Genomic DNA, 23,714 nt, shown 5'->3' on the forward strand with positions numbered 1-23,714 from the left:
AACTGATTCAAATGTATTCTTTTTAATGGCTGAGTAATACTCCATTGTATATATGTACCACAGCTTTACTATCCATTCATCTGCTGATGGACATCTAGGTTGCTTCCATGTCCTGCCTATTGTAAACAGTGCTGCGATGAACATTGGGGTACACGTGTCTCTTTCAATTCTGGTTTCCTCGGTGTGTATGCCCAGCAGTGGGATTGCTGGGTCATTATATTTTACACTGTCTCCAAAACCCCAACAGTGCTTTGTGAGAGTAGACACCAAAGTTCAAAAACAAAACAGCCCAAACCCCTTGGTAGTAGCTTCTGTTTCATAATCTATGAAATTTGACACTTTGAGCTGCTTTCTCTGACTTTGAGTCAGTTGTAAAATGTTGGACAAGTTGTTAACCTAGAGATGCCTCTAAAAGAACTGTTTATTAACTATAGACTCAGTGAACTTACTTGTTGGAGAAGCTGCTTTGCCTTAGTGCCTCCGTTTATAGAGAAAACAGTAAAGGGCTCTGGGCCTGGGACGCCATGCACTGTGACTCTGTGAGTCTGCAAACATTTTCTTTCTTCCGTATTAAACATCTGTCAAGGAAGATCATATGGTTTCTCATTCATTTCCATTCTCATGTTTCTAGGCTGCATCGATAGAGAGGTGCTAGTTCTTAGAAGTACACGCAGGGACACATAAATGCAAAACAAGGCCAACCTTTTCTAACCAGATGCCTCTTTTTGTGGTAGGGATGGGGGAGCCTGGTGGGCTTCCGTCTATGGGGTCGCACAGAGTCGGACATGACTGAAGTGACTTAGCGCAGCAGCAGCAGGCATGGTGCATGTTCCTTAATAGTCTAGTAAGAATATTTAGCAGCATATCACCAAAATAGCAATTTATTTTAAATAACAGTGTTGCTTTCCATCATAATTAGGGGACTAGATATTGTCTGAAATGTATGTCAGTCCTTACTTATGAAGTGACATTCAACAGTGTCTACTGAGTTCCATCTCTCTTCAGGGCACTGGGCTAGAATTTTGATGGTAAAATGGTAAATAAAATATTCTGGCCTCCGGAAGCTTGCCATCCAGGCACACAAATAATTGTAATATAAAAGGTATTTTTGTTAGGAAGAGTTGGGGAGGTGTGTAACTCTCAAGTCTTTGAGCAGTTTGTATACTGAGATAGATTCATTCACAAAATACAAAATAATTTATGGAAGGCTGACAATGAAACAGACATTATGCCTGGCTCTGGGGTTTTGGGGAGAAATAAGACATCCCTGGCTTCAAGGTGGGGGGCTTCTAGAATAGAATAGCTAGAAGGATAAGTGGACAACCCAGAGTGGGACACTACCATCTAATTCTTGCTCTCAGGTACCAGGCACACCATCCCTGCTTCCCAGGCAGGGAAGGTAACAGGCAGGCACCAGGCAGAGGCGACACCTCTCTCTACTGGCCAACATGCCGTATTCAACCTCGATCACTTACTGAAGGGAGAACGAAGAGAACCCAAGAAAACAAGGTGAGGGACAGAGAGAGAAGAAATCATTGGGGTGAGGGAAAGAGAAGCAGAGGAGAGAGCAGGGCTGCTCAGAGGTGATGAGGGCAGCGGTCAAGTCGGCGCCACTGTAAGCACAGAAGGCAGCTTTTCAAAGGTTGTTAGGACCACACTGAAGTACAAGATGGGTGCAACCAGACTTCTCTGGTGGTCTACAAGTTAAGAGTCCACCTGCCAATGCAGGGGACACAGTTTCGGTCCCTGGTCCGGGAACTAAGATCACGCATACTGCAGAGCAACTAAACCCGAGCACCACAACTACTGAAGCCCGTACGCACAAAGCCTTTGCTCCCCAACAGGAGAAGCCACTGCAATGAGAAGCCCAAGCACTGCAACAAAGCGTAGACCCTGCTTGCTGCAACTTGAGAAAGCCCGTGTGCAGCAACAAAGACCCATTGCAGCCGCACCCCCACCAAAATAAATTTTAAAAGATCGGTGTGGCTGTGAGTAGATTAGTAAACATGTAAAGAGGCAATGGATGGACACCTTTCAGTTTTTCAAGAGCAAGCATAGTGGAATCAATCAGTTAATCAAAGCAGAATTCCTTGTCGAGGTAAACAACCCTGCATTACCGGGGTGAGCGTTGGTCCAACGGGTCTCAAACTTTTAACCGATGGACCTTACCATTGGTTCTCAAACCTTACCAACGGACCTTAACCAATGCGGAACTTGTTAAAACCCAGCTTCTGCAATGGTGGCCCTTTTTGCAGTGTTCCTCTCCCATTCCCAAGAGGGCAGGTGCAGAGTCTCCTCAGGTGCCAGGGTACTGCTGGGCTTGCAGAATTACCTGTCACCAGCAGCGCCTAGCTGTTCACCCAATCCTGCTCACCTGTGACATCTGCCCCTGCACTAATGAAGAAGCAAAGGATTTTCATGGTCTAACCTAAACCTTCTAGAAGTATCAAGATGCTTCCTAGCAGGCTTTGCGTAATTAGCCTTTTCCCTGGGTTGTTATTTTTGGCTCACTTCCCTGGCAAGCAGTATGGCAGTAGATGATGAACTTGGGTGTATAGCTGTGTGACCTCAGGTGTACTTAGCACTCCCCTTCCTTTATAACATGGAAATGAGACTAATAGCTATGTCATGAAGTTAGTGAGGATCAAGTGAGTCAGTATATATGTAAAGTGCTTAGAATGTGTCAGGTATCAACCATTGTTGTTTTAATTATATCCATAGCCACCTAATCTATGACTTGAATGGACCACTTTCCTGGACCACAAGAAAGCCTGCCTCTGGTGTAGCAATTCCCACAAATATGCTGAGTGAAATAGAACTTAATTACCAGAGAGGCCAGCACAGTATTGCCGGAAGAATTTTCTTCCATCCTCCTGCTGTTTATGAATAAACTAGAGATTTCCAAGACTTCATTGTGGAGATTTCTCAGCTGAAGATGTCGATATCCTGGAACAGTGCAGAATTGGGAAAAACCTGTTAGCCATGCATTGCAGAGCTCTGCATAGAAGATCCCCCAGGGAGGTCAGTAAATGACAGGGAGAAATAAGACCTTCAGATGGGCAGTGGTGACAGCAGCCAGGTGACCGACGGATGCCTTTTCTCCCAGGGCGCTGCCCCTGGGGACCGTCTGGGGCCGCTCAGTGGTTGTAGTTACCTTGTCCAAGTGCTGTTTTTAAACTTAGACTCAAAATGAAAATTTTAAACTTAAACAACGTATAGTAGGAAAATCTGATCATTTTTGTATCAAGTCATCTAGAGTCACTGTTCTTCAAATATTTCCTCTTAGAACAGCTTTAGTGACAATAAAGTATTCCAACAATAGAGAGTTGGTTAAAGAAGTTACAGTGTGAGTGTTTGTACAAGTATAAAATAGAATAATATGCAACTCTGTAAAGTAACGAAGATGTATATCTATTTACCTGATAAGTTGTTCACTACATATATTAGTGAAAATCAGTAAGTCACAAAACATTAAGGTTAGGAGGAAGCTTACTTGTTAATATTTATACACATGGGCAGAGAAATAAAGCCTGCAAAATATCTACACCAAGTAACTATCTTGAAGACATAGAAAGATGGATAATTTTTTAAAAATTGTTCTTCTGTACTTGATCATATTTCTATAACTGTTAGGAACTGAATGGTGTCCAAAATTTGTGTGTTGAAGCTCTAACTCCCAGTACCTCAGAAGGTGACTGTGTCTGGAGATAGGGTTTAAAGAGGTGATGTTGGGTCATGAGGGTGGGGCCTAATCCAATATGACCAACTGTCCTTATAAGAAGAGGGAATTGGAAGGCAGACACGGAGAGACACCAGATGCTGTGTACAGCGACCAAGGGATAGCCCTGTGATGACACAGCGAGAAGGCGACCCTCTGCAAGCCAAGGAGAGAGGCCTCAATAGAAAGCAGACTTGCTGAAACCTTGATCGTGGGCTTCTAGCCTCCAAAGCTGACAAGATAGACCCCTGTTATGTAAGACACCCGGTCTGTGGTATTTTGTTACACAGCCCGAACTGACTAACAGTCAGTGTTACGACATAACACAGTGAGTATGACCATGTGCTACTCACACAATGGAGAAAAGAAATAGGGAAAAAAAGCTAAAGAGTAGGAGGTGGAGCTCAGAGGCTGGCAGAATGTGGTTGCACGAAGAAGCATGTTCTGGGAACTTGATACTCAGATGAGATCAGCAGGGGCAGCGTCCCCAGAGCTTGTTAGAAAGGCATAATCTCAAGCCCCAGGCCCACTGTATCAGGATCTGGATTTTATTACCAAGAGCCCAGGTGACTTGATTGCATATCAACTTTGAGAAGCAGTGCACAGACATTCTGGACAGGTGTGACAAGCTGACGTTTCCCCAAGGGCCACGGCAAAGCCAACAGACAGCAAGACAACAGCTCTAACCTTTGCTCAGGATTCTCCACCTTCCCTGCTCTGCACCCAAACCCACCCTTGGCTTCCCACAATGGCCTCCCACCAGGCCTCGACTCCAACCTCAGCCCACTGATGCCACCAGCACCACCCAACCCTCCCTGCTCTTGGTTTCCTCTCCTTACAACAGTTCCAGCTTTAAACATACCAGGGGTGCGGTGGGAGCTACTGGGGAGGGATATATGGGAATAAGAACACAAGGACCACTGCTCCTGAAACAGGCAGAGGCCACATTTTATAAGAGATGTTGTTAATAACCTTGGATTTTAGAATAACGTAAAAGAAAAATGTCTTTTGAGGTACGCTCAGTGTTCAAATTTGCATTATCTTCTTCTGCCTCTTATTTTACCTTTTTAATATGAAAATTTGAAACATACACAAAAGTAGAGAGAGGCGTGTAATGGACTCCAGGCACCCATCACTCAGCTACAATGACCACGAACTTTTGACAGTGATTCTACCTCGCTTTAGAGCCTTGAGGGAGATGATTCTCTGAGCAGTGACCACCGAGCTGTTGTTCTCCACGACAGCAAAACGAAGAAATATGAGATCTTCGAAGTGAACCCGGAAAAGAAACTGTTCGTTCCACATGGGGTTCAGAGTATTGCGGTGGATGGGCTTCGTGCGGAAGTGGCAGCTGTCCAGGGCCATGCCCAGGACATCGACTTCGATACATGGGCTCCCCGTGCTGTTACTCGGGCACACGTTCTGCCCAGAGACAATCTGAGGGGAAGAAAGGATCAAAGTCACTGGGGTTGCAAAAGAAACAGATGTCAACACTGAGCCTCACTGCTTCCCTCTGCAAAGAAAGACAAAGAAACTTCTGGAATGGACTAAGTAAATGATTAATAAGGCTGCTAAAAAAAAAAGAGAGAGAGAGACTGGAATCATGGGAAAATGCATGACTGGACTCATGGGAAAGTCAATTTTGTCAACAGCATTCACCTAACTATAACCTTTCAACTGTCAATATACTGAAACATCTTCAAAAAGCCACACAATTAAGATAAAATTGTTTGTCAAGAAGTTGAGGAAAAAAGACCTTAAATGTGAAGCCACAAATGTGTTACTAACATTCTCTTCAAAGTGTTTTAGGTGTATCTTTTATAACTCCAAAATGTTTTTCTTAAATAGTTAAGTTCTAGGTCAAGTCACAAGGAATGCTGTTAGAAATTCATAGCCTTCTATCAACATGAAGCTATACTCAAGTCTAGCAGAAATGGTCACACAGAAAAGGAGCTACTGCTCTCCTGTTTTAGGGAAAGGGGAAATGCAGTTTGGTGGTAGGATAATCTCTGAGTGGGGGTTTCCCGGGGGTGTGAGGTGTGAGCAGACACTGCTCGGCATTCCTCCTTAGGAGGGAAACAGACGATATCTAAAGATGGACGAAAAGATAACTTCATCGCTCCCTGTCTTTTCTAGCACCAATTCAGTTTTTTGGTTTTTTCCTCAGCTAAGAGGGAGTGGGAGAAGCTAGAAATAAAATTGAGTAATGAGCTACCAGGACTCTGATATTAAGGGCAGTCTGTGGAGTTCTGACAATTAGTTAATTAGACAATAAAAGGAATAAGGAAAGAGCAGGAATGACTGTAAGGAGGGAAGATGTTTAATTGATTTGTATGTTGATGCCTGTTTTACTTTTTATAAGAGCCTATTAGAGTTTAAGATTAGAGGTCCTTGCACTAACAAGGACCTCAGCTTTTATGGGGGGGCACTGAGAGTTATGATTCTGAGGGCCCTGGAAGACAGAATTACCATCTCAGTATAGAGGTGGAAGCAGGGGAGAGGGGTCAGCACTCTACCTTCTGGGCTCTGGCAAGTATAGTACCTGGTGACTGTGATTCTAAACCTCAGCTGCTGCCTTCTGAGAAGTAAAGAAATTCTTTGGGAACTAAATCTGCACCAACAAAATTGTGACACGAGAGTTTTGCCCTGCCTTGAAGTCAAAAGCAGTTCATATTCAGTAGGGCTTAAACACCTTCTTATATTCTCTTGGGACCACAGGGGCCAGACTTACAGTTAAAGAATAGATGGCAGGCTCCATGCTGTCCAGGTCTCTTTCCAAGGGGGAGAACTTCTGATACATAGAACAGTTCTTGTCCCACAGAACTGGGGGTTTCAGAACATAACCGCAGCCACCATTGGCCTCAAACATGGCGGCATTTAAATGTAAAGAGAGATCTGTAAAATAGCATCACTTGTTATTTGGTCGCTCAAGTGTCATCTTACAAACAGACTTTACCGATTTTCTCTAAACTTAAACAGGAAGAAGAGAGAACTATCCATTCACTCCATAGACTGAGTGCCTACTATGTGTCAGCTCATGTTGGGCACCAGAGATACAGTGGGGACCAAGACACAAGACACCCACAGTCTTCGTGGAGCTCACTGTCTATGGGATATGCCTCATTTCCTGCTCCAACCCAGGAGCCATTCAGAAAAACTCCTGCCACTTACAACTTCTTTTGCAAATTAAAATCTGCAACATCCTTTCAAAAACTAATCTTTGAAATACTTCATTTTATACTGAATTTTAGAAAGGCATAATGGCATTTTCTTATCCCCAAACACCAAACCATGCAGACAATCATACGACTAATTCTTGCCTTTTCAAACGTTAAGAGAAAATCTTAAGAATCCAAGAAAGACCAGAAAAAGAGCCAAAGAAACATATCTTTTCCTTGAAATCTCAATTTCAACTCATAAATTACAGTATTTCTACCTCTATTTTTAAATTGTAGTTAAGTATGAAAAAACAATTATTATCACATGTGATTCACATTATGTCCACAATCCCCTCAATAATACACTCTGGGAACCCTCACAACAGCTTCCAGTCTTCTGTGGCCAGCTTTTATTTGGCAGAGTTGTCTGATGAATGGTTGGATCCCTGCAAGGTTTGGGGCTCGTACACACCCAAATGCTCACATCTGATGGCACAAGTTTGCAGAAAAGCTGCATTCCAAGTGAGCAAGAGGTTTATGAGATACACCTGACAAATGCCCCCTCTGACAGATTCCTTCCATGTGCAGAATGAACTCTGCTACCTGGACCAACATCAAGGAAAATGTGGCAAGTAAGCCTGCAGAGTGATGAGAAGTTGGCCTCTCTCCTTGTCTTGTGAGTAAAAAAATTTCCCCATAAGTGGGGTTGGCTGGGATTATTTGCAGGCATTTCTGGGGTCAGATGTCTTACACACATCAAAGCTCCTTGAGCCTCTGTCTCCCTTATCAATAAAATTAGTACACAGGATGCTACCAGCCCCAATGTGCCTCATTCACTGGGGACAATTGTCTTGCCTGCAATGGGAGAAAACTCTCTTCCCAGACTATCCTGTGACAGAGGAGCACAGACGTGGGTGAGGATGGGTCAAACGATCAAGCCCCATGCTAAGAACTTGTGTGTGCTAGTGCCCCTCAATAACCCATCAGGTAGACTCTTTTCATATTTCTCATTTTTATAGATGAAGAAACTGAGACATGAAAAGGGAAAAAGCCCAAGGCATCTAGCTAGTAAGAAGTGAATGATAAGGTTCGAACCAGGCAGCCTGACTCACAGTTCCCTAATCTTAAGAACTGGGCCACATAATGTGCATCTCGCATGGGTGTCCTAAAAATAAGAGATCATGTGCAAAAATCCCGACCCCAGCCTTTGGCACATAGAAGGTGCTCAATAAACAATAGGTATTGAATCATGATTACGCTGTCCACACTCATTTAGGTTTGAAGTCTGATTTCATTGGCACTGTGTCTATCTTTGTAGCTCTGCAAAACTTCAAAGCACTTGTTCCTGACTAAAATCTCACTTGGTGATTTGGTATGTAAAACAGATCCATGTGGAGCTGCTCAGTTAGAATAAAGATGGGGCTCAAATCTAGCCCTCCTACTGCCCCCTAGGGTGGTCCCCAAACTTCAACTAGGGCTATAGTTTTAAAACCTCTGCTTTAACCAAGAATGAACGTGCACTGATATATGTAATGCCATCAACCCTCTTAGTCAATGCATGGGATGGCACATTAAGCATATCCTTTGCCCCTGTGTCCTTCTAGTCATTAAAAACCCTGTGTGAAGTTGACACATTCTCATAACCATTACGCTATATTTGGGGGATGGAAAAGTCATCACAAACTGTGTGACGATCATTCAGGAAAGCACAATAAATATTAATAGAAGTTTTTCTTTTGACTGGGGGCTGCATTTCTACATACTTGTAGGTCCTGGGATATGAGGGAAGAATCATCCTGATGCAAACGGAAAGAACTTTGAGGGGCTGTTGCCTATAATAACCAGGGTCTGCATATCAGTTTCAGGTCAGTTTCCAAACTTAAGAGTTGGTTTTTTTGAGTGTAGACCTGGGATACTCCTGGTTTCAGATCACTACAGACCTTCTTGGAGTTGATGGAGCCATTAGAAATCTTGGGAAGAAGTGACCCTAAGTCCATGGACATGCCTTTGGGGCACCAGGGTCCCCTGAAATTCAGGAAACTTTAGGTAAACGACCCGTGAAACATATTTGGATTATTACAAGGGGTCTGGGGAAGGGGTTATTTGTTATTTGGTTGGGATATTTCATGGAAAATCAAGCATTCCCTAACCCAGAATTTTTTTTTTCCCAAAAATTAAAAAATAGTGATTCCAATGTTGACTCTTATCTGTCTGTTTGGACTTGAAATTCAATACCTAGAAGGGATCTGGACCAAAAATCAAGAATGATAGGTTCTGCTGAGGCTCATAAAGACAGTGTTAGCTCAGCACAACATGCATTTATTGAGCATCTACTGTGTGCAAGGGATTGAACTAGGCTCTACCCCTGGTGTGCAAGAATGAAGACCATTTTTACAGATGAACTGAAACTGCGTATAGTGTGAGCTTCGTCCAGCGTGGAAGAGGCTTCATCATTACCGGCTGCACTGAATCAAGAGAGGATCTATGGCAGCACTCCCTCCTGGGTTGGAAGATGACAGAGAGAAACTTGAGGATCAATCACATGACACAGCCACCTGCATCCCCTGAGTAAGACAGCTGGAACACGCACACCAGCTTGATTTGGGAAAGAGGCTGAGCCTCCAGGGATGAGCGGAGGCCAAACTGCAGCCTCCGTGCATGCTTCCAGACCACAAGGAGGCCTGAGGAGGGCCCCGTTCCCATGTCCCCTTCGGCTGTGGCCCCCTCTGCCATCAGTGGAGCCAGTGTGTCTGCACCAGCCTCAGCACTTCAGGAGGAAGGACACGTCCCAAACCAAGTGCATTGCCATTTCCTTGAGAAAACCGTTTAGCTAGTTATTTCAGTTCACTTAAAATATTTCCGTATCATCTCAACCAAGGGCGCCAGTGGACACAAGGCTACAGACAGGGCCAGAGATATAAACCCACAAGCCGCTTGGGACAGACTGAAAAGAAATTTTTACAGCCTTGAAAATATTTCACTATTATTTCCACTTGCAAGTCCAAATCGTACTGTTTTCATAACTTATCAAAAATACTTAATGAGAGCTAATGTTTGTGGAATGCTGTCTGCACTCCAGGCACTATGCTAAGTATGGTATTTCACCTGCATTATCTTATTCAATTTCAACTGAAAGGAGCAAATATAACAAGGGCAAGAAAATATGACTGAGGTCTCTAACCAGGGTTGGCCACAAATGGGCTCTGGTGGCGCCAGTGCCAGGTGGCTGGCTGATCCCAGAGCTAGAGCTGTGGTCTGACCTTGACTGCAGACAGGGTTACGCCATGGTGGATGGGTCAGCACGGCTGGTTAGGATCTGATTCACTGCACGTGAGAGGAAGGCGCAGGCTGCTTGACTGTCCAAAGGGAAGAATCTGATTTTTGCAAGAGCTTCGAGGAAACGTTCCTCATCTGCTCTTTCTTCATCTGCTGTAGCTCCCCACCTCCCCCAACATCTAAGTGGAACCAGAGCGCTTAATCCTCTAAGCTCTGAGAGTCCTTGAATTTTTAAGTCATTCTGTGATCCTGAGTAACTTAATTGCTCTTTGTCTTGGTTTGCTTATCTGAGAAATAGGGATTATAAAGGTTCCTACTTCTTAGGGTTGTTTCAGAGATTAAATGAGATAACAAGGGTCAAGAATGAGCACAGGCTGCTGCTGTTCAGTCTCTCCCTTTGCGACCTCATGGACTGTAGTCCACCAGGTGCCTTGGTCTAGGCAAGAATACTGGAGTGGGTTGCCATTCCCTTCTCCAGGGTATCTTCCCGACGCAGGGGTCAAACCTGGGTCTCCCACATTGCAGGCAGGTTCTTTACCACCTGAGCTACCAAGAAGCCCAGTGGACAGGGAGCAGCATGCAATTAAAGGTGGCTTGTACTCTGGAGTTTTCAGCCTCACCCGTTATCCCCAGTGAGCATCTCATGGACAGAGAAGTACAAACACTGCTTTCTCTGTCCATATAATTCACAGATTGTTTCCTTTGCATTAGCTGCTCGCTGAGCACTGACCATTCATCTCCATTTCAATCTCAAAGGGATGAGAAGAGTTAAAATGGTATTAACTTGCAAAGTGTTTGGAAAGACCCTACTTTTTAACTGCAAGAAGAAGAAATGAGCAAGACAGTTGCTGCTGCTGCTAAGTTGCTTCAGTCGTGTCCGACTCTGTGCGACCCCAGAGACAGCAGCCCACCAGGCTCCGCCATCCCTGGGATTCTCCAGGCAAGAACACTGGAGTGGGTTGCCGTTTCCTTCTCCAATGCATGAAAGTGAAAGGTGAAAGTACAGTCGCTCAGTCGTGTCCGACTCTTAGCGACCCAATGGACTGCAGTCTACCAGGGTCCTCCGTCCATGGGATTTTCCAGGCAAGAGTACTGGAGTGGGTGGCCACTGCCTTTTCCAAGACAGTTACTAAAGAGTGTTAAGAAATCTCTACCCCAACAGGTCTTTAAAAACAAATTGGACACAGCTCTATCGATAGCAGTCCTATTTTTAAAAAGTGCTTTAACAACCTGGATGTCCATCTGCAGATGGGTGGATAAGGAAGTTGTGATACATATACACAATGGAATATTATTTAATGTTAATTAAAAAGGAATCCATTTGAGTCAGTTCTAATGAGGTGGATGATTCTGGAGCCTATTATATAGAGTGAAGTAAGTCAGAAAGAGAAAGACAAATACTGCATATTAATGCATATATATGGAATTTAGAAAGATGGTACCGACTGTCCTACCTGCAGGGCATCAAAGGAGACACAGACGTAAAGATCAGACTTTTGGACTCAGTGGGAGAAGGAGAGGGAATGCTTTGAGAGAATAGGAACATGTACTTTACCATATATAAAACAGATGACCAGTGCAAGTTTGATGCATGAAGCAGGGCACCCTGGAGGGATGGGGTGGGGAGGGAGGTGGGAAGGGAATTCAGGATTGTGGGGGACACATGTATACCTGTGGCCGATTTATGCTGATTCACGGCAAAAACCATCACAGTATTGTAATTATCCTCCAATTAAGGCAGAGGCTTTTGCATGAAGCTTTCCTAGTGGCTCAGATGGTAAAAGCGTCTGCTTACAATTGAGAGACCCAGGTTCCATCCCTGGCTCGGGAAGATCCCCTGGAGAAGGAAATGGCAACCCACGCCAGTATTCTTGCCTGGAAAATCCCATGGACGGAGGAGCCTGGTAGGCTATAGTCCATGGGGTCACAAAGAGTCGGACGTGACTGAACGACTTCACTTTCTTTCTTTGTTTCCAACTAAAAAAAATAAATTAACAAATAATAATAATAACAAAAATAAATTAAAAGTGCTTTAAAAATGGAGCAGGAACAAGAGACTATTCAGGGCTCCTTGAGGGTTTTTTTTTTTTCCCCTATCGCCTTAACTCTGAAAAGTCAAGAGTAAAATTTAGTGTCTAATTCTCTTCTCTTTTCTGTCTTCTGTATTTTTACCCTCACATAGGCCCTAGTTGGGACCCTTTCCCCCTTGAAAACGTGTTTTTTGTCGAGATGTAAGATGCAAAGGAGCAAGGGGAGAGGCACTCCTCGGGGAGAAGCAAGCCCATTACCATCTGTCTGGTAGTTGAGCGCCACGAGCTGTATCCCATGGAGCCAGAACAGGAGGGGGTTGGGGTTGGAAGAGTCGATGCGGGTGGCAGCCGGGTACGTCCGCAGGAGCTGGCAGGCGGTGTGCTGGATGAGTTTCTGAGAATACCTGCGACACAGACGTTTGGCGGCATTTTCATTCAGTGAGGAGATATGGTAGCATTTGGGAGTTCTAATGATAGCGCTGAGGGACGTGGTTGGGTTGACGGAGAAAGCAGAGTCCTCCCAGGCCTGTCGCATTCCTTCACAGGAACCTAAACCCCCCCAGAGATCAGCCTCAGATTAGTGCCGAACACTTGAGATACTTCAGAAAGAGAAACCTGAACAACATCGCAGGCCACACCCACAGCACGTGACACACCGGTGCGCGCCTCGAGTGTGACCTGGGAGTTAGTCCACCGCCTCGAGACTAAACGACAGCTGTTAAGGGTGTGCCTTTCTACCCGCTAGGTAGAATGCTACCCATTCACGAGTCAATAAATAATAAAGCCAGCTAGATCTTCCCCTCAGAAGGGATAGCTATAGAGTTTGAAAATAAGTGTAACACCAATTTAAACTAAAAGCCCTAAAGTTCTTTGCCTCAGTACCTCATCTGTCCTATGGATATATTTGCACAGATATAAAACAATATATATACAAGGTATTCACTCCAGCGGTATTTTCTTTACAGTACACACACACACACACACACACACACACACACACACACACAGCAACAAAAATCCAGGAAGCAACTCAGAAGTTCTACCAGTGAGAAATGGTTAAATAAATGACAATATATCCACACAATAGAATACCATAGGGACATAAAAGAGGATAAGGTAGATTATATGCACAGAAAGCTATGCAGAAAGCTATGGTGCGTATAAAAGTTATACATGTTCAGTTATATCCCATTTGGATTATCTTAAAAAGAATCTTATTTTTCTTGAACTAAACACCATAAACTTAATAGCAGTTTCCTCTGGGGAGTAGAACTGGGACGTTGGAGTGGAAAGCAACTTTAATAATACTCTATAGTTTGAGTTTTTTAACTATGAGAATTTATGATTTTGACAATAAAAAGTAATTAAACATAAACTGGATATATCTTCTGGAATTATAATGGGGAAGACTGCAGTTCCAAGAACCATGAGAAGGTTCCAAGGTGGCTCCAATTTTTACTTTTGAGGCAAACACTCTTAGAACATCTTCAGTGAAAGACTATTTTTTAGGAAGTTAAGAGAATAATTTTGTAATTAAAAAATATTTACACCACACTTATATAATATGAATAATCATGAATATAAAAAAAGAAGATTAAAAATTTCCAGGGAAGTGCTTAGTGAAATCTCAGAATCCTCCAGCATGCAAAATCAGGCAAAGATATTGTCAGAAGGTGACTTTACTTTTTCCAGATGTTTTGTTAAATGGTGCTGTCTCCCCGGGGCTCATTCTGCCCGGATTGTTGCCAAAAATGGACTTCCTGCTTTTCCTTTCTTTTCCTCTGCTAGAGCCAGATGCATTTAGAGTTGACAGGCCTGTTCCCATAAAATGAAAATAAATAAGCCAAAAACTACAAGCAAGGGAACTCAACATTTTCCATCCCTGCTAATGTTTATTTTGAAGTCCTACTACTCCCTTCTAACTCAGTACAGAAGATTTCTAGCATTTTTAGCACGATTAATAATAGCATTGCAAGTAACGACAGTGAAGTTTTTATCTCTGTAGGCAAATGGGACAAGACCTACAGGATTATTACAAGATGACCACAAAATCACACCCATACCTATTTGGTTATGCAACAGAAAGATTTTGAAAAACTGCAAGAAAAAAAATCTTTTAGAGTCTAAAAGATTAGACTCCAGAACCTAATTAGTTTAGGTTAATTAGCACAGTTTAGAGAGATGAAAGGATGGCCAAAGGCCTGAGCTGTCATATAATCGTGTGCTAAGTCACTTCAGTCCTGTTCTACTCTCTGCAACCCCATGGACTTTAGCCTGCCAGGAACAAGAATCCCTGTCCATGGGATTCTTCAGGCAAAAATACTGGAGTGGGTTGTCATATCCTCCTCCAGGGGATCTTCCCAACCCAGGGATAGAACCCACAGTCCCTAAAGTCTCCTGCCCATTCGCAGGCAGGTTCTTTACCACTAGTACCACCTGGGAAGCTCATATTGTAACTGCCCAGGATAATTCCTGCCCACAGGAACCTTGACTTAACATCTACCTTCTTGGTTCCTCAAGCTGCCTTATCTGCAAAATGGGTGCAGTGATAGGAACTCTTTCATGGGGTTAATCTGAGGATTAAATGGGAAACAGATTATGCTGATAACTATATTTCAGGGCTTCTCTTCCTCACTCCTGGTCCAGCCACTCTTTGGATCCTTCCTGTCTGGCCAGTGCTAGGGCACAGCAGGAACTTCACAGGTATCTGCTGAATGAGGAAACAAATTCACGCCAAGCAAACCTGGCTCCTGGGCAGGATGTAAAGGCAACAGTGAAACCAGAGTTGCCTTCAAACTGGTCCCGCTCTCTACAATTGCACCATTAGCAAGTAATTCCTTTACCTGAAGCAGCATTCAGGAAGACCACTTTAAGATGAAAATAAACCTTCGAAGAATATCATGTGAGAAGACAGGATTAAGTAGTGCTTAATAAGAGTGTGGCCTTCCCAGGTGGCTAGGTGGTAAAAGATTCTGTCTGCCAATGCAGGAGACCCAGGAGAAGCAGGTTCGATACCTGGATTGGGAAGATCCCCTGGAGGAGGAAATGGCAAACCACTCCAATATTCCTGCCTGGAAAATCCCATGGACAGGGGAGTCTGGTGGGCTACAGTCCATAGGGCTGCAAAAAGTCAGACACAACTGAGCTCAATGAGAGTGTAGACTCTGGAATTTAAGCCCTGTTCCCTGTGGAGCAACCTCACACAAATTACTTAACCTCTCTCACCACTTATTCCTCATCTCTAAGAGAGTCCTGGTTAGGATTACATGAGATAATGTATATCTGCATACTTAGTAGGGTGTCTTGTTCAGAGAAAATGTTCAGTGCATAGTAGCTATGGGGCTTCTACATGTTTTCTTTCCTCTAGAGTATCTGAAACTGCAAAGATGCACAAACTTGAACTAGTGAATTCTTATGCTTTATCTTAAAACTTTTTTGTGAATTTTGCCCTCTACACAATGATGTAACAATGGGTTTTCTCCCGAGTAAAACCGATGAAGGGTTGGAATGAGGGGCTGCATTCATTCTGGGGTTTTTGCACACACCCTGGCACATGTTGACATCCCCCAAGGGTACATGGCCCCCCTCTGAGGAGCCTGGGTGTTCTCTGGGGTGGGGTGAGCAAGCAAGAAAACAAAGGCTGAGTGATCAAGAAAAGGGAAGGAATCTGGAGAGACCCAGAGAAGTTATCGAAAGAGCAACAAAGACCCTTAATCTGCCCAGTTGGTCCGTTCACCAGTGACAACGACAACAACCATTTCCAGAGAGCCAATTATTTTCCAGATAGTGTGCTATTCACACTGTGTACCTTATTGCTAATTTATACAACCACCTTGCAAGTTAGAACTGTTTATACAACAACCTTGCAAGTTATGCCTCTTTCACCAGTAGGGAACCCAAAGTGCAGAGAAGTTATACAACTGTCCCAGCCAAGGTCACTGAGGAGCGGAGCCCTGCAGTGAGGCAGGTCCCTGATCTGGGGAAGGACGCACCCATGGTTTTCACAGTGCCTCCCTGCTCTGAAGAACTTTTTGCATGGTGGCTCCTTGGGAAGGGACTTGGGATGGTGAAAGGTGAGATGCATTGAAACTGATGATGTAGCAAAATTAAATCAACAGTAGAGCAAAATGAACACTTTTAAAAATTATTATATTCATATAAATTTTTAAGTTGTGTCTCAAGGAAATGGACACTGTAGGGTATTTTCCTCCTGAATTATCCAAACAAATCATAATGACAATAAATATTTAGAAGCTATTATGAAAATGATTCTGGCAATGCAATTTAGTCATTATGAGAAAGGAAATAAATTTGGGGAAAAAAATGTGAGAAACTTCAACTACTAAAAAAAAGGTTAAAAAAAGGGGGGATTAGAATATAGTATACTTATAAAGGATGTGTGCTATTTAAACACTTTTAAAAAACAGCACACTTGGAATTTTAAAAACAAGTCAAACAACCCCATGCTTTGCCTGTGCCTCAAGTCAGAAACTGTACCAAATGACCTTTGACCCTTCCACAATCCTCTATCAGCAGAGAAATGTAATCTCTCATGGTGACTTCAAATATCTCTGGGAACTTGTACTCTTTGTTTACTCAGCTCTTGAGAGGAAAAGACAAAGCCAGAGGAACATTTTGGGTGCAGTGGCAGCTGAATTTATAAAAAACAAGAGATGCAGTGAGTATGATTCTTGGATGGAATGGTCTTCACATCTGTTCCTGTGATGAGGGACATGCAGGCCATGAGGCTCATTGACCGTGAAAGAATTTTATCCCATGATAAGAACAATTTCACTAACTGCAGATACGGTCATACGGTACTCAGGAGCTAGAAAATCAGGATCTGTGAAACTAACCCTACATGGCCAGGTTCTTTCGTTTCTTTGAGATCTGTTGTTGCTGTTGTTTAGTCTCTAATTCGTGTCCAACTCTTTGCGACCCCATGAATATGTAGCCCGCCAGGCTCCTCTGTCCATGGGATTTCCCAGGCAAGATTACTGGAGTGGGTTGCCACTGTTGGCTACTTATTCACTCTTATCCTCCTCAACAGAATTTGCTAGCAGATAGGCAGTAGCGGCTGCCAAAAGTTTAAAAACAGTTTACGAAAGAAAATCTAAAATTGAGAAAGTCCTATGATTTTTTTCCTCCTCTGGTGTGTGAAGAAACCACTGGTTATCTGATTTTTTAATAGCCTAAGACCTCTGTCCCATTTGCAAGGCAGAGTATGAGAACTGGGGCTTAAGATAAAGCCTCTGGAAGCAGGATCTGCATCCAGACCACCTTTAAAAAAATAAGGGTTGGGGTTTTAACTTCCCTCTCTAGGTCAAGTTCATCCAAGCTGCTTACTAACTTTTAGATGGGTGCCCCAGTGCCAGCTGCTTTCCTGTCCTCAGAAATCTTGTACAAGGGAATCTTTCTTCTTAATAAGAGGAGATGAATTTTTCTGACTTCCAGATATTTATGGATTTCCTGTTTGCCCTCTGCCTCCTGCTGCTCCATTTGGATGAGCTCACTATGCCCTAACAAGATATGAGGGTAGCTCTAGGGTTAAGAGCAGGACTTTGGAGGCAGACGAGCTTCAGAATCAGAATTCTATCCTTTATTAACTGAAATGCACATTTTTGGGGGCAATGGTTTATCAGCTTAAGTTCACTTGTACTTCTAAAGATGACCAGTGGGGGAAAGCTCCACTGAAACTTTGTCCTTGATCTTTGCAGTTTGGATGGAGACTCACTACCTAGCTCAGGGATGGGCACATGACATAAGCCCCAGACCAGGGGTCCCCAATCCCCGGGACATAGACTAGCAGTGGTTAGTAACTTGTTAGGAACAGGGCCCCATAGCAGGAGGTGAGTGGCAGGTGAGTGAGTGAGCAAAGCTTCATCCATATTTACAGCCCTTTCCCATTCCAACTCCTATCAGGTCAGCAGTGGTATAATAAATGTAATGCTCTTGAATCATCATGAAGCCTTCCTCTCTGCCCTCCTCTCCCACCCCTTCCCCCCTGTCGTCTATGGAAAAACTGTCTTCCAGGAAACCAGCTCCTGTTGCCAAAAAAGATTAGGGACCACTGCCCTAGACTGTCAGAGCACTGCATGTCCTTGATCACGGTGACTGGTTCAGGGACGGGCAAAGATCCAATGAAAAACAACGAAACTGCTGCTGAAAGTTCTGAAAGAGACTCCTACTGAAGCTGAATCTAGAAGAATGAGGTGCTGGCCTGCTGCGGCTGCCTTGCCACCGTGAAGGAAAAAGGGCCAACACAGTGGTGACCCAGTGAGAGTCAACGGGGTGACCCTATGGGGAGAGAGGAAGGCCCTGGATCAAGATGTATCTGAAACTTGTTTATCTCTTCAGTTTTCAACACACAAGTCAATACATTTCTTCTTTGCTTATGCCAATTTCTGCCACTTTCAAAGAAAAGAGTCTTAACTGATACGCTCTGAAACCTTAGGCCAATTATTTCATCTCTCTCAGATTGTTTTACGTAAAAATAGGGATAAATCTGCCTACTCACAGAATTATTATGAAGTCATTTAAGATGATGTATGTAAAATATTTAATACAAATCCTGGTACTTAAAATTAAGTGCTTAATAAATTTTAGCTATTAGTTGTTATGAATATTATGATTAACTATTATGAAGAGAAATGATATGGTCTGAAAAATGATAATATTATGGTATTATCCACATCAGCACCAAAGCAAACAATAATAATAATAATAAACATTTAGAAGGTACTGTAACAGTGATTTCTGCAACACAGTTTAGTTATTTTGAGACCATTCGCAACACCTGATTAAATAGCATATCTGTTGTATCTTTTGGTATCTTTAAATGCTATAAATGATACTGTCTACTCTTACCTGGGAATTTTACTGCTTGGCAATAGATGACAAGGTCAGAAAGCTCTGGTGCAATCTGTCTGCTTTCCTTTTTATTCTGAGGAAGATAAAATTCTTCTCCCAGTTCCATGTCATAAACCTATCAAGGGAACAATGATACTGGTTTACAGGGAAGCTACCGATCAGATCACTTACCTCTGAATCCCCAAAGCTCTTTGTTCCTTTCTTTTGTCATCAGTGCGTTTCCCTTACTCTATCTTATCCACATACACATTCTAACACCTTCCCTAGAGAAAAGGTTTCTAAGAGCAATGGCTGAGTCTAACATTCTTCATCTTCCCCGAGGGCATAGTTCAGGGTCTTAAATGTAGAACATTCAATGCATATTTGTTGAACAAATGGATGATGGAGTATGTATCTTCTGTGGCTCAAATTTTTGGCATATTTTGTTATTTTGTTTTCCAACAATGTCACTGCAACTATCGATTTGCTCAGAGTCTAGCACTGTGAGGCACTTGAGGACTGGGTCCAGGTATCTCATTTAGTTTTTCATTCTTAGTGTCCTCCCTGTGCTAACACTTCCCAATCAGCCCTGTTCATCTTCTTGGTCATCCCAAACAACTTTAAAACTTCTGGCAATTCACTAAAGATACCAGGTTGTCCTCCTGCTCTGAATGCCCTGTTTTCATCTGCTTCTCAACTTCATCTGCCAGATGATCTGATAACAATGTGTAATCACTGCTCTTTGTAATCACTTCCAAGCACGGTTGACATGTTTATTTCCATTGCTAAGTCACCTCCTGTGCTACCTTAGTGCCTACCACACGCTACACCTCTAGTAGGTACTGGCTGGGTGAATAAATGACTAATTTTCTATAAATGACAGAAGTGGGCCCATATCACCACTGTCTGGGCTTTGGCATTCAAGGGAAAGTGAGGGGCGAGGTAAAGGGAAGGGATAGGGAGGGAGTGAAATCCTACCTGAAACTGACAAGAATACCATGTCCAAATGCAATCAAACAGAAACCATGCACTCACCTTCCCTTTGTTGCAAGCAGAGTTATCTGCTTTCTTTATCCTCTTGGGGATTTCTTCATTATACTCAAACTGAAGTTTGTCATTACATGATTTATTTTCAGGTCTGTCTTCTAGAATGTTGTCTGAAAATGAGTTGGCAGGCTTTAGTGAATAAGAACTGAATGCCGCACTTAAGGTTGTGTCTATACATCACTCCAAGAATATCCAAGTACTTGTGCTTATCTGTAAGACTGAGGTGCTGACTACATGTTACCAAAATAATGGCTTAAATTTTGTTAAATGATATATTCATTTTTGATTGAATGGACTAACTTACCAGTAGTTTTGGTACCATATAGACATAATCTAAATGAGAAAACTCATTTTCATACAGACAATTAGAACTGTGCACAGATTATGGAAGATACCCTGTCAAGAAGCTCTCAGCACACAAGTTTGGGAAAGGTTGAGTGGTTGAATCACTTCTTGATGGTACAGACATGATTTAATCACTCTCACTTAAAAATGAAGCTATTAGTTTCTTTTACCTCTAGAAATGTCAAAACCAGAGGGGAAAAAGGCATTGTTATTTGCCATGCAGTTTTCACAAATATATTTAATTGGGAAGTAAAGTTTTCATAATTGTCTATCAATTTATGAAGGGAGAATCTTAAGGTGAGGAATCAAGATAGATTTAAACATTTCCAAAATATGAAAGATAATCTTATACTTTGCTCTTGCTTTGGAATTTCTATTCAAAATGACTTTAAAGGTTTTAGGAAAATAAACATGATTATGTTCTTTTAAAACGACACACAAGAAAGCTCATTTCTCACCCACAATTTACTATCTCATCAGACCACAAATGCTTAGACCAAAATATCCTTATACCAAATCAGGGCCATGCAGGCTGCCGAGAAATAAATGAGATCAATCAGTTAATGACATTTTTATTCTTATAAGTGTCACATGCGAATCGGACCTAAACAACAGGCAACAGAATGCTGACATTCATGCAGTTAAAATGCCAGGTTCAAATGGCTTTACCTTCCTGACTGTTAGGAGCGGGAGAAGCAGTAAGGACATCTGCTACAGAAAAACAGAATCAGAAAGAGGATAACAGTAAGAAAATTAAGGCAAAAAGCCAGATAAATTAAATTAAGGTATGAAGTAAAGCATAAATAACAACAGCTTAAATTACAAGAAAAATGAAATAAGAACTCTTCCACTGATTTCATAATTTGACTATTAAGGGATGCAAAGCCTAGCAATAAAAGAAGTGCAAACACTGTTAACATTAATCATGCTGCCACATTCACACTACATATTTTCAGTTACTAATGGTCCTAACAGTCTGCAAAACACTTCATGTCGAATGGATAGAAATTGATTAATGTGTTAGAATCATGCAATCATTAGACTCCATATATATGAAGTCACAGAATGTCTATATAAAGTTGTAAATTCAAATCTATAGTGCATGTTCAACGCTAGTTAAGATGTAGAGCAAGGTTGGGGAAAAATTAATTGATGTTGCTTTAATAAAATTTAATTGAATAAATATTCATTAACAACTTACTGGCCAAAAGGCAGAGTAGTACTTCCTGAAATAAATGAGCCTCATTTGCAACTTCCTTTAGATTTTCTGTAAGTAATTTTCAGATAGTTCCCAGGAACTATCACAGCTTTATAGCCAAAAAAAGGCTTTAGAGAAATTTGCTCATTTTATATATGTGAAAACTGAGGACTAGAGCTGTCACAGAGATAAACTGGGCTACCTAGGTGAGTTTTCAGCCTGACTTGCTTTCAATGGATTCAGAAAAGTGAAAGTGAAGGTGTTAGCCACTCAGTTGTGTCTGACTCTTTGTGACGCTAGAGACTATAGCCCAGCAGGCTCCTAAGTCCATGGAATTCTCCAGGCAAGAATACTGGAGTGGGTTACCATTCTCTTCTCCAGGGGATCTTCCCACAGCTTTTGAGGAATAGGATATAAGAAATGATCTTGACTCCTTCTTGTTATCACCCTCTTTCAGTCTCCCAATTTAGAGAATATGCCCCTTGTGTTAACTGACAGGGTTTCAGGTCAGTTTTTAGCTGATGGTATGAAGCAGTCAGGGCTTCCCAGGTAGCTCAGCTGGTAAAGAATCTGCCTGCAATGCAGGAGACCCCAGTTCAACTCCTGGGTCAGGAAGTTCCCCAGGAGAAGGGAAAGGCTACCCACTCCAGTATTCTCGGGCTTCACTGGTGGTTCAGACGGTAAAGAATCCACCCAAAGACCTGGGTTCGATCCCTGGGTTGGGAAGATCCCCTGGAGGAGGGCATGGTAACCCACTCTAGTATTCTTGCCTGGAGAATCACCATGGACAGAGGAGCCTGGCTGGCTACAGTTCTTGGGCTCAGAAAGAGCCCGACACGACTGAGTGAGCACATGAAGCAATCAACTACTACTAAGGACAATTATTAAATGGACAGAGACTAGAATTATATTTGGGGGCAGAAACAGATTAGACTGTAGCTGCTGACCATGATGGAGGCTAATGAAACATGACTAGACAATCATGCTGCATGAGAAGCGGATATTTGGAGGAGGCTTGGCTGTCGTTTTTTAAGATTTTTTTGATGTAGGGCATTTTCAAAGTCTTTAGTAAATTTGATACAGCACTGCCTCCGTTCCATGTCTTGGCTTTTTGGCCTCGACGCATGTGGGATCCCAGCTTCCTGACCAGGGATGGAACCTGCATGCCCTGCAATGAAGACAAAGTTCCAGCTACTGGACTTCCATGGACGTCCCTTGGTTGCAGTCTTAATGCAAGTGGTAAATGGTTGCTGGTCTGGGTATATCTACACATTAACAACACAATGAGAAGTAATATAGTCTACATTTAAATGTTTAAGTAAACAGGAACTTTGGCATTTTTTTTCATGACTACATATTTGTCTTTCAGATGTTGCCAAAATTAAAACAATCCATCATTAGCAGTAGTACCTGAGGAAGCATTTTATAATCTCTAGCAGAGATATGAATTTAGCGCAGATGAAATACACCTGAAACCTAACTCTCTTGTAAGAAGCCCCCTTCACCTGTAAAACAGGGGTGGGTAACGTCATTCCTGTGACTTTTTTGTAGTGCACCAGTAGTCCTCACCCGTGTTCTTTTATCTTTTTGGTGGGGCCAGAAGGAAATGTCTGGTTGGCTAAGTAACGTGAGAACCAGGGTAGGGGGGCTGGTGCAGAAGGGGAATGATGTTTCATTTTTTTCCCTGCTCTTAAAGCAAGAGTGAAAGCAATGGAGAGAAGCATGGGAACTCGATGCTACCCCCTGCAGGTGATTCAGGAGATAGAAAAGATTTAACCACAGTCTACGAAAATCCTATGGACGGAGGAGCCTGATAGACTACAGTCCATGGGGTCGAAAAGAGTTGGACACAACTGAACGACTTCACTTTCTTTCTAAGAATGTGGTCTCTCTGCTGTAATTCTACCTCCTTCTCTAGAAACCAATTTAGGAACAACTCCTGTGCTGCTTTCCACATCCTCTTCTTTCCTTTCGTAATGGCTCTGGTGGCTGACAAGAATCCGTTTCCTTGCTTGGTCCTCCTTGCTAAGTGACAGGATTCCAGAAACTCTTAGGTAATATTACAACAATCTGTATTGTTTGTCTATGGAGTG

General features: G+C 42.7%; 1 protein-coding gene across 4 annotated transcripts in view; it reads right to left on the bottom strand.

Annotated features, from left to right (window-relative positions):
• PLCE1 (phospholipase C epsilon 1) overlaps positions 1-23,714 on the bottom strand; it is a 377,706-nt gene that overhangs the window by 18,734 nt on the left and 335,258 nt on the right. For 3 of the 4 annotated variants that reach the window (XM_027528499.1, XM_027528500.1, XM_027528502.1), the window contains 9 exons: positions 21,093-21,134; positions 20,067-20,188; positions 19,050-19,167; positions 13,866-13,997; positions 12,441-12,731; positions 6,450-6,613; positions 4,894-5,155; positions 2,828-2,946; positions 450-578 (listed from right to left, as the gene is read on the bottom strand). In XM_027528499.1, coding sequence (XP_027384300.1) covers positions 450-578; positions 2,828-2,946; positions 4,894-5,155; positions 6,450-6,613; positions 12,441-12,731; positions 13,866-13,997; positions 19,050-19,167; positions 20,067-20,188; positions 21,093-21,134 — 1,379 coding nt within the window. The remainder of the gene's footprint in view (positions 1-449; positions 579-2,827; positions 2,947-4,893; positions 5,156-6,449; positions 6,614-12,440; positions 12,732-13,865; positions 13,998-19,049; positions 19,168-20,066; positions 20,189-21,092; positions 21,135-23,714) is intronic. The other variant, XM_027528501.1, reaches the window with a different exon arrangement.

The sequence above is a fragment of the Bos indicus x Bos taurus genome, chromosome 26 (genome assembly GCF_003369695.1).
Source record: "Bos indicus x Bos taurus breed Angus x Brahman F1 hybrid chromosome 26, Bos_hybrid_MaternalHap_v2.0, whole genome shotgun sequence".
In the NCBI taxonomy this organism is placed as follows: domain Eukaryota; kingdom Metazoa; phylum Chordata; class Mammalia; order Artiodactyla; family Bovidae; genus Bos; species Bos indicus x Bos taurus.